A 15,479-nucleotide genomic window follows, 5' to 3' on the forward strand; every position below is an offset into this window, starting at 1 on the left:
AGGTTAGCTAAAAGCCAGCTTCAATAATGCTGAGCTGTCAGAGCGTTCTTGACTACCTGCCTCAGAGGTGAGGGTGTTATTGAGGAGCTCATCTGGAAACGGAAAGCACTGACTCTACAAAGGACAGCTCCTGCCAACTTCCTGCTACCTTCCCCAAGTGGCAATGCTTGGGTGCCAGTTTTGACAGTGGCTGATGGAATCACAACTGACTGGCTGTGTTTCTCTCCCACCTCCCAATCTGGGACTTCCCCATCGCTTCTTCTGCTCAGGGGACACCGCGACTAACAGTAGCTCCTGTCACCCACTCACCCCACTGCGTGATACACAGCCAGGGGTGGCACTTGTAACTTTCCTGATCCCAGTATCATATATTGGGTCTTTAGAGAATGCCCTGTCTTCAGTACATCACATAAACATAACGCTGGGCTCCCAGCCAACAGGGCTGCTGGCCTTGATGGGAGATCTGGCTTCTCTCCTGGATACTGTTGGTGTCTCTCCATGGCTGACCCATTGGGAGGTGTTCAGAATGGATCAGAGCCACAGGCACATCCACACTAACAGGCCAAAAATTCAGGGCTTGTTAACAGAACGTTAAAGAAAACACAAGAAATGTTTGTTCTTAAGACAATACATGTCCTCTGTGCTTCACCTCTTTCCATTCAAACTTAGACAGTGATCCGAAGAAAGATTGTCCTCCCAGTTCAACACATTTGGGGAGGAGGGGAGGGGGTGCAGAGTTTATACAATTAGCAACATTGTTAATCACATTTAAAGAGTTGAGATAGGCTGGGTATTAACTGGGGTTGTTACTCTCATTTCCTCACCTTTCCCCATCTCCCAGTAAACGGAGCAGAGGGTCCTTGTTCCGCCCTGGCAGTTTCCCGGGAATACGGCTCATGTGTTTCCCACCAAAGGGCCTGGATGCTCAAAACTCAGCTCACAGCCTCATTCCAGCAATAAATCAAGGGCATCAGACATATCCTTCTGCAACAGGAGAACTGGACTCGTGGAATCACTGATGCCTCAAGAGCTTTGGTGCTGGGACTTATAAAATTCCTGCAGTGCAGGAGGTGGCCATTCGGCCCATCGAGACTTCACCGACCACAATCCCACCCAGCCCCTGTCACTGTCACTCTGTACACTGACCCTAGCTATTCCCCCCTGGCACGAGCATGGCCAATCTACCTAACCTGCATATATTTGGACTGTGGGGGGAAACCAACGCAGACACGGGGGGGGAAGGTCCAGACTCCGCACAGGCAGGGAATCGAACCCTGGTCCCTGGCACTGTGAGGCAGCAGTGCTAACCACTGTGCCTCCACACACTTCCAGAACAGCTCAGTAAAGACGCCATAAACAAGGCTACAATTCAGACAGGATGGGGGCAGATACAATATTGTTATGGGTGTAAAGATTACAGCAGATCCACCTTCAAACCACCCTTCACATGGAGTCTCTGCTCTAATTTCCAGTTTTAACTGGCAAGGGGATTCTGAACTGTTTGCTAACGTACTCCCTCACACCTAACGTGATTTGATTTGAAACTCTCCCATAGTAAATTTACTCCATTGAAGGTAGGTCAAACCATTTTAATTAAAATGTTGCTCTGGGTGGTTTAAATGCCTTTTCGTTTTACCATCTCTGGCAGGAGCCATGGGAAGCCTCAATTGGCAGGGTGGGGGTGGGGGGGAGGGTGAGCAGAGGGGAGGAATAATTCTTTCATTGTCAAGGCACTAGACCCCAGTTAATGATCACCAGCCTCTCAGCTCTGAACAATTAAACTTCAATAACATTAAATATTGCATTGATTATTGCAACAAATAGAAAGGTTCCTTCACCCAGCTCGCAGCTGGGATGGCTACAGGAGCTCTGCAGCCACGTTAACAGTCTTTTTGGCTATTAGTATTTTTCAGTGTGCGCGAAGGTCGCTCGTATTAAGCTTTTAACTTGCTTCAGAACTCTGATTACATGGCGAAGAGGCATGATTTATGGAGCATGACTTCCCCCTTTCACTCTCCTTTGATGGAACTGGCAGGAGATGCTATTAAAGGCTCACGTGGTTCCTTTTAGTGGTTTTATCTTCAACGTTTCGAGAAAGCAACCAGGAAAAAAGCACAACGGTGGAATCGTTGTTAAGACTCCGAGTCTTAATCATGTCTAGCCTCCTGTGACAGAGGATGAAGGGTTTTCTCTGTGGGATTTCTGCACTCATTCCATCACACTAAATCTCAACTGCAACACATTCCCCATACAGCTCTCTGCTCCATCCTACACATAGCACACTCATAGATAGGTCACTGGTAAGTTGCTGGTAAAACTACAGTGTGATGCCTATCACATTAGGGTTTGATTACTAGTCAATATCTAGCGGCAGTTGTGTAGCGATGGGAGCTCCCCTCGCACACTGATCCTTCCACTTCACCGTACCATTAACTGGGGGTTCCAAAGGGCGGGAGGACAAAAGGAACAGGAGTGATGAGCTACTGGTACGGGCAGCCTCGACCCAGGCTTGGGAGCAGGGGACTTGTCTCGGCTGCGTAACAGTGACTGGGCCGTCCTACAGCTACAACTGTTAACTCCTCATCTTCCCGTCCACTATATTGTGGGGCTGGGGTGGAGGAGGAATTGCGGGAAGAGAGGACAGCATGTAAATCCGTGGGAAATAGCTGTCGAGCAAGAGTGGGGGGGGGGGGGCAGGTGTGTACTTGCTGATGGAAACATGTGTACTTGGGGATGGAGATGCGTGCACACGGGGATGGAATCGTGTGCACACCAGTGGATGTGGGACTGATCTGTATTTGTTTATTTTCTAGATATTGCGGTTGCATTCCCAACATTTTTTTTTTACAGACTGATATTCTGCAGAATGATTGAGCACTTGGCAATAATCACTTGCTGAATGATTACAGTGGATCCAAATCTGGGAGATAGGGAGGAGATCCGGCGGTCCTGGGGGCACAGATGATGCTGCCTTACAGCTACACTGCTCTCTCGTTTCCCTGGTACATTTTGCCCATGTTATTCAGTCAACCGATCGGAACTCCAATCCGGCTTGAAGAGCACAAAACAAGTGTGGGAGGGGAAGTCAAACTGTGAGAAACCCCGTGGTGATTGTTACAATTCAAACGGCAGGGAGATGCATCCACCACATAACAGCGACGCAAGCGTTACACTTGGGAACAGAGCCATCACCCTGCCGCGCCCACCTCTTCTGAGCAACACACATCTCCATCCGATACGCGCCCACTCACCTCCAAGAGAGTCTGCCGAGAATGGAAGCCCTGATCAAAGCACAAGGGCGGTGTGTCAGATCAGCTGTCCGTCCCCTCTGGGGAGGCGAGGAGAGAAGGGGACTGTTCCCTCATTCTGGATTGGAGAGGAGGGGGCAGGAATGGCCTCTGAACAGTGGGGGATTTGGGCTGCGACCAGATTCCACCCAGTAATCTGTGGCTCATCTCACTGTGACTTAAATCGTGGCCACTAGGCAGAGGGGTCGGGGTTGGGGGATTGCAGTCTCTGATCTGGCTCTCCTCACACTGAGCCGCACAGAGGAGAAAGAGAGGGATCAGCTAAAAAAAAATTGACAGAAAATCACACTTTTGCCCTCGAATACTGGAACAAAGTCTCCTGGAGGGACGCTGTCAGCCAGTGTGAATGTGGACAATCAGATGTAGACCAGCACTGGGGAGAGGCAAGCAGGGTTTTGGTCTCCAATGGCTGGGGAGTGGGGGGGCAGAATTTGGCAATGTGTCAGTTTCCATGGTAACAATGAACCAATCACAATGCTACAACAATAATTTGGGGAGCGGAGATGGTTCGAAAGGCCGGCAATTTGAATTGTATCTTTTACCGAGATCCATTCTGACCTTTAGCTATCCCACAGGAAGCAAACGAGGAGAGGGAGGATTGGTTCTCAGCACAATACCAGGGTTTGAGGTGGACGGTCTGGATTCTGGTAGGAGAGGTGGAGTGGGGCGGGAGTGGTGTATGTGTGCGGCGAAATGTACGCCAGGCATGTTTGTTCCACCCTCCCACAGCGCAGGCTGAGATGAGTGACCCCCGCTCCATACAGGCAGGGAGGAAAGGTCAGAGGGCAAGTGTGTTTAGGTCCGCAGTCTTGCGCCTCCTATTGGTGACCAGGAGAGCAGCATTTTTGGCAGAGGGCTAGTAACGAGTGGCCAGCCCCTCCTCCATCGTCCCTGCAGTTACAGGAGCGCAGTGTAAGGCAAATCTAAACTGTTTAAAAACACACACTCACTTGGGCAGGAACAAGATGAAGTGCTGCATCATGACACTCAAAGCTGAACCATGTGTAGATTTAAAGTGCTAACTGAGCCTGTGCGACTCTCTTCTGGAACCTTCTTGCACATTTATTAACTGAGGGTGGGGTGGGGGTGGGGGACAGTATGTTTGGATAAAGTCCTGGAATAATATACATTGACACATCATCTTGACTCAAGTTCACAGTCTGGAAAAACTACTACTGTACAATTTGGTTTTACGAATCTAAGGCCTCAATTTCACACACACTCACCAATCGCTAAGAGTGGGGGTGTGTGGCAAGCAATGTCGTCCTGACAACCTCGTCATCAACACTCTTGTCCCCCTCAAGAGTCGAGATATGAAACGGAGGGAGGCTGTTTGATTAGTGTAAAGAATGATGTGGCACGCGACAACAGAACTCAAATAACTCCATCGCCATGCCAGGCCGTTTCCAGCTCCCTTCCATTAGGCCGCGGTGCTCTGGGCCCCAGAAGTGAAGTCGGTCTCCTTGAATTCACTCTCTTCATCCTGTAACACATTAAGAAACAAACACTATGGCAAGGATCCACTGAACCTTCAGCATACGTCAGATTCTCCCCTCTCTACCGCCCTGGGGTGACCAGCACCTGCATCCAGGAAAGCCAGCCTAATGAACAACGGTGAAAGGCCACACGCAGATAGGGAAAATTTAGATACATACTCACCCAAACAGAGTGCTGCTCCTGACTCCGGGTACAAAGAACAGCACCGCTCCAGCCTCCAACCTAATGGACTCTGACAAGTTGATCCCAGCTCTCCAACAACACCTTGAGCAGAGGAAAGGGGCCGGATTTGCAGCACCGTTAGACAAGCTCTTTCCATTGGCAGGCTGTTGGAGATTTTAACCATGGCGTGGATTACAAGTGGAAAAGGAGGTCCTTGTCAGACCCCACTTGGAGTACTGTGCGCAGTTCTCACTACAGGAAGGATGTGGAAGCTACTGAGAGGGTGCAGAGGAGATTTACAAGGATGTTGCCTGGATTGGATTGCATGCCTTATGAGGATAGGTTGAGGGAGCTCGGTCTTTTCTCCTTAGAGAGATGGAGGATGAGAAGCGACCTGATAGAGGTGTATAAGATTTTGAGAGGTATAGATCGGGTGGATTCTCAGAGGCTATTTCCCAGGGCTGGAATGGTCGCTACGAGAGGACACAGGTTTAAGGTGCTGGGGAGTCGGTACAGAGGAGATATCAGGGGTAAGTTTTTCACTCAGAGGGTGGTGAGTGAGTGGAATCGGCTGCCGTCGGTGGTGGTGGAGGTGAACTTATTGGGGTCTTTTAAGAGACTTCTGGATGAGTACATGGGATTTAATGGGATTGAGGGTTATAGATAGGCCTGGTAGGTAGGGATATGATTGGCGCAACTTCTGGGCTGAAGGGCCTGTTTGTGCTGTGGTGATCTATGTTCTATAACCCCCTTTTATAATGTAATAGTGAATAATGCAAATCACCTCTTAACCTGTGCATTACAACACCTGCACGTGCCTTTAAAATAGTGGCATCCCCTGTGATGTTACAGTGGGACTGATCAGCAATATAATGCAGAGGACAGAGCGAGTGAGTGGTCATTGAGGTGGGTTTAAAGGAAGCTTTCAGAAGAGATACTGCAATGGAAGAGGTGTTTAAGGAACATTCTATGCTGTGAGATATGATGATAAATAATTCAGCAGGTCACACAGCTTACCGGAGATATTAACAGAACAGGCACGGAGTGAGGCAGAAAACAGGACAGTGGGAGGTGAGGGAAGGACATGTCAAATACAAACAAATGACATTGGGGGAAATGTAGAAATGTCAGCTTGATCCTCAGACAGGGTAAGGAATTAATGGTGGGCCAAGGGGCGTGCTTGGGGGGGTGGGGGGGTGGGGGAGGTGGCAAGGAGCATGTGGGGGTGGGCAAGGGACATGTTGGGGGGGCAAGGGACGTGCTGGGGGGGGGGGGCAAGGGAGCATGCTGGGGGGGCAAGGGAGATGTGCTGGGGGAGGGGGGGTGCTAAGAGGGGCAGGCTGGGAGGGCGATGACGCTGTGGGGAGATTAACTAGAACTCTCAACAAGGAAACAGCGGAAGGTCCATAGGCTGGTCTGATAGAGTTCTGGCCTGATTGGATGTCCAGCCTTGTCTGTTTTTATTTCATGTTGCCAGCTTCTGCAGAGCTTTGCTATTGCTGACAACTGGACGAATGACCAATTGCTGGTCTTGTTAACCTACGCTCAGAGAGTAGGAACAAGAGAGGCCATTCAGCCGCTCGAGCCTGTTCCACAACTGAGCCGACGTGTACCCAAATTCTAGCTATCCATTTTAGCTTCCTATTACTTCAAAGAATTGTACGTTTATATGGATGTCTAGAAGGCCTTTGATAAAGTGTCTCATCAGAGACAGTGGGCTAAAGGTGAAGCCCACAGAACTGAAGGCAACTTCTTCCTGAAGGTTGGAAGGTAGCAATCGTCACCCCACTATTTATGAAGGGAGGGAGAGAAAAAGCAGGGAAATACAAGGCTGCTAGTCTTACATCAATAGCAGAGAAAATGATAGAATCTATGATAAAGAATGGGATAAATGGTCACTTGGAAAGCAATAATCTAACTGGGCACAGTCAGCATGGATTTATGAATGGGAAACCATGCTTGATGGAGTTGGGAGTTTTTTGAAGATGTTACTAACAAAATTAACCAAAGGGGAAATGCTGGATTTGGGTATATTTGGATTTTCAGGATGCCTTAATAAAGGAGAGTGATTGAGAAAATAGAAGTATATGGGATAGGAGGCAATTTCTGGCATGGATTAAAGATTGGCTAATAGGCAGAAAAGTAGGAATAAATGGGCCATTTCCATACCCTCAGGAGGTGCATATTGGAATACCACAAGGTTCTGTACTTGGAACCTAGCTGTTCACAATATATATTAATGATGTGGATGTGGGGACCAAATATTTCCAGGTTCACAGGTGATACAAAGCTAGGCAGGAATGTGTGTTGTGAGGAAGATGTAAAGCGGCTACAGGATTTGGACAGACTTAGTAAATGGGCAAGAACATGCAGATGGAATATACTGTGGAAAAATGTGAGGCCTATTTCTTATGTTCTTATGTTCTTATGAACAGATGTGCAGATTATTTCCTAAACGGTGAGAAATTAGGAAGTGTAGAAGTACAAAGGGACCTGGGTGTCCTGGTCCGTAGGTCACTGAAGGCTAACACGCAGGTGTAGCAAGCTATTAGGAAGGTTAATGAAATGTCAGCCTTTATCACAAGGGGATTTGAGTACAGGAGTAGTGATGTCTTGCTTCAATTGTATAGCAGCTTGGTTAGACCACATGTGGAGTCCTAGTCCCCTTACCTCAAAGGATATTATTGCCATTGAGGGAGTGCAACAAATATTCACTAGACTCGTTCCAGGGATGGTGGGGCTGTTATCAACAGAGATTGGGCAAACTGGGCCTAAAGTTTCAAAGAATGAGAAGTAATCTCATTGAAATGTACAAAATACTTCAAAATCTAGAACCAGGGGGCACAATTAATTTAAAAGTGAGGGAAAAGCACTTTGGACTGAGATGAGGAGAAATTTGTTTACACAGAGGGCTGTGAAACTGGAATACTCTATCCTTGAAGGCTGTGGGAGCTCAGTCGTTGTGTATATATAAAATAAAGATTGATAGATTTTTGATTAGCAATAACATAACGGGTTGTGGGGATAACGGGTGTAAAGGCTATTGAAGTGTCCCATCAATTATGACCTTATTAAATGCTGGAGTAGGCTTGATGGGCTGAATGGCCTACTTCTGCTCCTACTGACCTAGTTAGGAAATTGGGTGAGATTTGGTATTCCAATTGTCAGGATGTGACTCATGGTATTCCTGAAGGATCTATCTTGGGACCTCAGCTAGTCATCGAATGACTCAGACAATGGATTAGAAAGCTACATAACCAATTTGCCAATGACACAAAGATTGGCAGCATTGTGAGCAGCATTGATGGGAGCGTAAAACTACCAAGAAATCTTGCTAGACTAAGTGTCTAGACTAAGCTAAAACAGTAGCAAATGGAGTTCAGTATAAGCGATAATATGGTCATACGCTTTGGAACTAAAAAGGATGGAACAGGGCATTTCCCAACTGATGAAAAGCTAGTACCAGTGGAAGCCCAAAGTGTCCAGTTACACAGATCATTAAACTGTCATGAACCAGTACAGGAAATATCAAAAAAAATTATGGAATATTGACCACTATATCGAGAGGACTAGAATACAAGGGGGTAGAAGTCATGGTTCAGCTATCCAAATCCCAAGTTAGAGCATGTATAGAGTATTGTGAGAATTTCTGGGCACCATATTTCAGGAAAGATGTACTGGTCCAGGGGGAGTGCAAGAGAAATTTACCAGAAGAAAGGCCACCCAGACTCGAAACATTGGCTCTATTCTCTCTCCACAGATGCTGTCAGACCTGCTGAGATTTTCCAGCATTTTCTCTTTTTGTTTCAGATTCCTGCACCCGCAATATTTTGCTTTTACCAGAATCGTGCCTGGACTCCATGGGTTAATCTGAGTTGGTGGCATTTTGGCCTCTCCATCAGGTGGTTATGGGTTCACTCCAGGACTTGATCACAAAATGCTCTGTTACAGCACTGAGGGAGTGTTGGAGGTGGCAACTTCCGGTTCAGATGTTAAACTGAAGCTCCCTCAAAGAAAAAAATCATAGAACCCTACAGTGCAGAAAGAAGCCCTTCGGCCCATCGAGTCTGCACCAACCACAATCCCACCCAGGCCCTACCCCCATATCCCTACACACTTTACCCACTAATCCCTCTAACCTACGCATCCCAGGACACTAAGGGGCAATTTTAGCATGGCCAGTCAACCTAACCTGCAGATCTTTTGACTGTGGTAGGAAACCAGAGCACCTGGAGGAAACCCACACAGACACGAGGAGAATGTGCAAACTCCACACAGACAGGCAAATCCCTGGCACTATTTCAAAGAAGAGGGGAATTGTCCCCAGTGTTCTGGCCAATGCCCGCCCTTCAATCGACATCTTTACAGCAGATTATCTGGTCATTATCACTCTGCTGTGGCTAGGAGCTTGCTGTGCGTTAATTGGCTGCCATGTTGCTCACATCACAACAGTGCCTACACTTCACAAGTAGTTAATTGGCCATATTCACTTTAAGGTGCCTGGTGGTTGTGAAAGGTGCTATATAAATGCAAATTTACAAGGCAGGACTGCACAAATCAAAACTTTAACTGTCTAAATTCTGGAGAACAAAGAGTGATTTGATATAATTTGGCGAAATACTAAGGAGAAGATAAATACTATTTTCACTGAGCATGGAGTCTGGAGTTAAAAGTGACAGCCTGACCTTTCAGAAGTAAAATTAGAAAAGACTTTTACACAGAGAGGGTGGTAAAAGTTTGGAACTCTCAATGCTAGATTAATTATTAATTTTAAAATTAATATTGAAAAGTTTTTTGATATCCAAAGTTATTAATGAACATGTGATGAAAGAGGATACATCAAGTCAGGTTGCAGATCAGCCATGATCTCACTGAATGGCAAAGCAGGCTCAAGGAATTAAACTCCTGTTCCTGTGTTCCTTCATCACACATGGAGATCATTTGAATGGGGAGGCAGTGGAGTACTAGCCTAACCCTAACCGGGCGAGTAATCTAAAGACTCAGAGTAATATCCTGGGTTCGAATCCCATCAGGGCAGATGGTGAAATTTCAATTCCATAAAAATCTGAAATTAAAAGACTAATTTAATGATGACCACGAAACATTATCGATCGTCGGAAAAACGCATCTGGTTCACTTAGGGAAGGAAATCTGCCATCCTTATCCGGTCTGGCCTGCATGTGACTCCAGACCCACAGCAATGTGGTTGACTCTGAAATGGCCTAGCAAGGGCAATTAGGGATGGACAATAAATGCTGGCCCAGCCAGCACTGTCCACATCCTCTGAACAAATAAAAACTGCCAGCTTTTTGAAAAATCCTCTTCTGAATTATTCCTTTCAAGTACATATCCAAGTTCCTTTGAAAATTACTTTTAAATCTCCTTTTAGGCAATGTATTCCAGGCTGCTACAACCCAATGCATAAAGGGCTTGACATCGAACCATAGAATCCCTACAGTGCAGAAGGATGCCATTCAGACCATCGAGTATACACTGACCCTCAAAGAGAATCTTACCCAGCCCTGTTATCTCCCCACAGCTCCACGCATTCAGCTTCGCCAATCCACCTAACTGGCACATCTATGGACTGTAGGAAGCTGGAGCACCTGGAGGAAACCCTCACAGACATGGGGAGAACGTGCAAACTCCACACAGACAGTTACCTGAGGCTGGAATTGAACCCGGGTCCCTGGCGCTGTGAGGCAGCGGTGCTAACCACCGTGCCACCGTTTCCTATTGGGTGATGCCCAAGAAATGGAACAATACTCCAGCTGATGCGTAGAATGGAAGTATTGTTATTAAAGTGATTTATAAAGATTGACCATAATCGTCTGGCTTCACTAATGCATGCCTCTATTTCTACAGCTGACAATCCTGTTTGCAATAACAGCTTTCTCATCATTTTCTGCCAGTTGCAAAGGTTTGTTCACAATTACCCGAGCTCTCCCTGCCCCTGCATCCCTTTAAAACGCTATTGTTTCATTTATTTTTGCCTTTCCGCATTCTTCCTACCAAAATGAATCACTTCACATTCCCCAATCTGTCCATTTCACCATTGTCAACATCCTCCTGAAAATCTGTTGCTGTTCTCCTCACAGTTGCCTACATTTCCAACTTGCGTCATCTGCAAACAGACACCCCGGTACACGCAAGCTTGGGTCATACATGCACAAAAAGAGCAGCGGCCCAAATACTGACCCACCATATACTTCCTGGCAGTCTGCAGAATAACTGTGCAGCGATACTCGTTGCTGTCTCTTAGTTAATTTTGTACACATGCTCCTTTCGTCCACTTGGCTTGAATATCTTGATACCGTCAAACAATAGAAAGCTCTCTCTGTCGGCCTGGAAAGATCCAGTGGTCTGGAGTCCGTAACCCCTCTGATAAACTCGTACTGTCCTATGAGTGTCCAACACTCAGATTCCGCCTCCTCACCCAGGTTCAATTCCAGCTTTGGGTCACTGTCTGTGTGCACATTCTCCCCATGTCTGTGTGGGACTCCTCTGGGTGCTCTGGTTTTCTCCCACAGTCCAAAGATGTGCAGATTAAGTGGACTGGCTATGATAAATTGACCCTAGTGTCAGGGGGACTAGTAGGGTAAATATGCGGAGTTACAGGGATAGGGCCTGGGTGGGATTGTGGTCGGTGCAGAGTCTATGGAGGCCGAATGGCCTCCTTCTATAGTGTAGGGATTCCTTTACATTTCTCTTAGCCCTTTCTTTCTGTACTCTCAGCAACAACTTGCATTTATGCAGCACTTTAACATAGCAAGCTGCCCCAAGGTGTTTCAGAGGAGCACTGTCCAGCAAGATCTGACACTGAGCCACGTAAGGGTTTATTGGGGCAGACGGCCAAAGGTATGGTCAGAGAGGCTGGTTTTAAGGAGCATCGTGAAGGAGGAGAGCAGGCAGAGGGGTAATTCCAGATCTCAGGCTGAAGCACAGCCATTAGTGATGGAATGATTAAAAATGGGGATGTGCAGGGGGTTACAGGATGAGATGAAGCTCAGGAACCTCCATTGGTTTTAGGATCCCAGTATCCCCTCACTTATTTCCTCTCTTTCTCTTTGCTCTGAATAATACTGTTGGATTTTTGTTTCAAGAACAGACACTTGAATTACTGACACCAAAAGAGAAAATGCTGGAAAATCTCAGCAGGTCCGGCAGCATCTGCAAGGGAAAAAAAGAGCTGACGTTTCGAGTCCAGATGACCCTTTATCAAAGCTTTGTCATCTGGGCTCAAAACATCAGTTCTCTCCTTACAGGTGCTGCCAGACCTGCTGAGATTTTCCAGCATCCGCAGTAACTTGCTTTTGGACTAGAATAACTGGAGCAGACAGAAGGGTTTAACATCTTTTCTCTGGAAAACAGCACTCCCTCAGTTCTGCCCCAAAGCGTCAGCCTAGATCACACATGCAAGTGTTGGAGTTGGGTTTGAACGCACAACTTTCTGACTCAGAGCCAAGTCGGCTGCCGACTAATCCGAGCTGACACTCTGAAGCAAAGGTCACAGAGTCGGTCCACCTTGCTTTTGCGCATCAGAGATGCTTTAACTTTATTATATCTGTCAAGACGAACAGGCTTTTGAGAGCTTCTGACGATTAATTACCTGTCATGCTCGGTTTTCTTCCTTTCATTTTTCAAGAGACTATTTGAGTTCAGACAGCCTACTCTTAAATCAGATGGATATTGAGTTAGATATTCTCTTCTTAAAGGAACCTCTCTGCCCTATAAGTGACAGATTGCTGCAAGCCTTGATATCTGCTGAAACAATGTTATGTTTAAGATGTCGGGTAGATACAGAGCAACTATTTCCCCTGGTGGCAGAATGGAACAAAGTTTAGTTTAAGTTTATTTAGGCTTACATTAACAATGCAATGAAGTTGTTGTGAAAATCCCCCAGTTGCCACACTTGGACGCCTGTTCAGATACACTGAAGGAGAATTCATCATGGTCAATGCGTCTTCCAGACTGTGGGAGGAAACCGGAGCACACGGAGGAAACCCACGCAGACGTGTGCAGACTCCACACAGACAATGACCCAAGATAGGGATCAAACCCAGCTCCCTGGCGCTGAGAGGCAGCAGTGCTTAACCACTGTGCCATAATCTTAAAATTAGAGACAGGACATTCGGGGAATGGGGGAGGGTGAAATCAGGAATTACTCCTTCATACAAAAAGGTGGCATAGAAATCTAGAACTCTCCCAGTTAAAAGGCGAGAGAGCTTTCAAGACTAAGATAAACGGTTTCAGGTTAGAGAGACGTATGAAGGGACACCAAGAACGAGCTGTCAGTCTGTAATACGAATGTATTATTTACTGCAGTTGTTTTGAAGACGGGGAGTGAGTGAACGCTGTTTGTGCAGTGGCTGTAAACAGTAAGAATGGCAATAACAGAGCCAGAGATAAATAAATTCAAGCTGCACAGCTAGTGTGTCGGTGGCACTGGGGGACAAGGTTCTTTCACCTTCCTCATTCAGACACTGACGGGACCCCAACTGAGTGCTTCCAGCGTGCCCAGCCACACTCTAAAAGCTTCTTACGCTGTTCGAGATTTCATCTTCATTCTGCTCACTGGCGATACCATCGTAGTCGTCCTTCTCTGTGTCGAAAGCATCTTCCTCATAGTCAGTCTGGTAGTCGGACTCATCTGTAGGAACAGATGGCAGACGCTAGATTAAGGGTCGAGCATCGGCAACGTACAGTCAGACTAGTATCTGGATTGTGCTGCTTTTCCCACACACTGGCTGGAAACCCCAAAGCCAGTTCATTATGGTGAAAAACGCAGCACTCACGATCTTCATGTCATTGCCAAAGATGTGACTCACCCTGCTGTGTAAAACACATGTCAGCATTCAGGGTTGCAGTCTAGTTTTGAAAGAAATATAAAACATTGTTTAATTTTCAGAAGGATCTTCCCTGTTTTTTTTTGCCAATTTCCTCTCCCCTGCAGTTAAAGGTACACATTCTTGCTCGCTCCGGTTTCCATGGATACCTACAGCCTCTAGTGCCTGTGACAAGTTGTCATTTTTCATGTGGGAGTCTCTCTAAGGTTAAAGTTTATTTATTAGTGTCACAAGTAAGCCTTACATTAACACTGCAATGAAGCTACTGTGAAATTCCCCTAGTCGCCACAGTCTGGCGCCTGTTTGGGTCAATGCACCTAACCAGCACGTCCTTCGGACTGTGGGAGGAAACCGGAGCACCAGGAGGAAACCCACGCAGACACGGGGAGAACGTGCCGACTCTGCACAGTCGGTGACCCAAGCCGGGAATCGAACCCGGGTCCCTGGCACTGTGAGGCAGCAGCGCCGTTCTCAAGACATCTCCTCTCTCCAGGAAAGGTGCCCCAACTTCTCCAATCTATCTTCATGAACTGAAGTTTCTCATTCCTGGAACCATTTCCTGCACTCTCTCCAGACGGGCTCCGAGTTAAAACTGCTGTGTGGTATTTCAACTCAGGCCCATTCTCACTGTCATTTTAATCCTCTCCATCGACAGCCACAGCAGGAGGGCTGCTGTTGGTGATGATTAATGATGTGCCGGTGGCAACGATTCCCCTCTCAACACCTGACACAACAGCCGGGGAGGCCATGGGTGACTGATGCTGGAGGGGGGGGGTCACACACAGCAGGCTGGATCCCACCCTGTGGCACAGCTTCTGTGGATTGGTTGGCAAACTGAAGAGGCAAATGGATCCAGTCAGTGGAGCCTTTGCAAATGGTTTGGGGACGTTGACAGCTCCTGCCGTCTCTCCTCTACTCCAACCCTATTGAAGAGTCCTTGAAACAGACCCCAAGTGGCAGCGGGCCCCTGCTCGAGAACCCCCTGTGTCAGAGAATAAAGGTGACAGGCGCACAGAAAGGGACACGGACAGACAGAGTGGGCAAGGTGGGGGGGAAAGATTAAAGAGCAGAGGCAGAACGGTGAACTTGACCGTGCACAGATTATCAAAATTGGGAAACAATTACCCGCTAAGACACTCATCAGGATAAGTAATGTTTTTTTTTAAATTAAAAGACTGTGAATTAAATTAAAAGTTCAGTGAATCGTGCTCTGCGACTTGGAAGAGGAGGGAGTTGGGCAAACAATGGAGTGGGTGGGGGAACATTGCTGAAAGATCATAGGACCTACAGTGCAGAAAGAGGCCCTTCGGCCCATCGAGTCTGCACCGAACACAATCCCACCCAGGCCCTACCCCCATATCCCTACACATTATACCCACTAATCCCTCTAACCTACACATCCCTGGATACCAAGGGGCAATTTTCTTAGCACGGCCAATCAACCTAACCCGCACATCTTTGGACTGTGGGAGGAAACCCACGCAGACATGAGGAGAATGTGCAAACTCCACACACACACACACAGACAGTGACCTGAGCCGGGAATCGAACCCGGGACCCTGGAGCTGTGAAGCAGCAGTGCTAACCCACTGTGCTACCGTGCCGCGCCAAAGATGGTGTTAACCAGGAAAGGAAATGAAACACATTAAACGAGATGGCCATTAGG

General features: G+C 47.2%; 1 protein-coding gene across 2 annotated transcripts in view; it reads right to left on the reverse strand.

The window, feature by feature from the left end:
- Window positions 1-1,693: 1,693 nt before the first annotated feature.
- The window catches only part of pnpla7b (patatin-like phospholipase domain containing 7b), a 309,370-nt gene continuing 295,584 nt past the window's right edge, over window positions 1,694-15,479 (reverse strand). For both annotated transcript variants that reach the window (XM_080212442.1, XM_080212443.1), the window contains 2 exons: window positions 13,511-13,617; window positions 1,694-4,791 (listed from right to left, as the gene is read on the reverse strand). In XM_080212442.1, coding sequence (XP_080068568.1) covers window positions 4,729-4,791; window positions 13,511-13,617 — 170 coding nt within the window. In that variant the 3' untranslated portion in view covers window positions 1,694-4,728. The remainder of the gene's footprint in view (window positions 4,792-13,510; window positions 13,618-15,479) is intronic.

This window comes from Carcharhinus amblyrhynchos, chromosome 25, assembly GCF_965287045.1.
Source record: "Carcharhinus amblyrhynchos chromosome 25, sCarAmb.v2.hapA, whole genome shotgun sequence".
Taxonomy (NCBI): domain Eukaryota; kingdom Metazoa; phylum Chordata; class Chondrichthyes; order Carcharhiniformes; family Carcharhinidae; genus Carcharhinus; species Carcharhinus amblyrhynchos.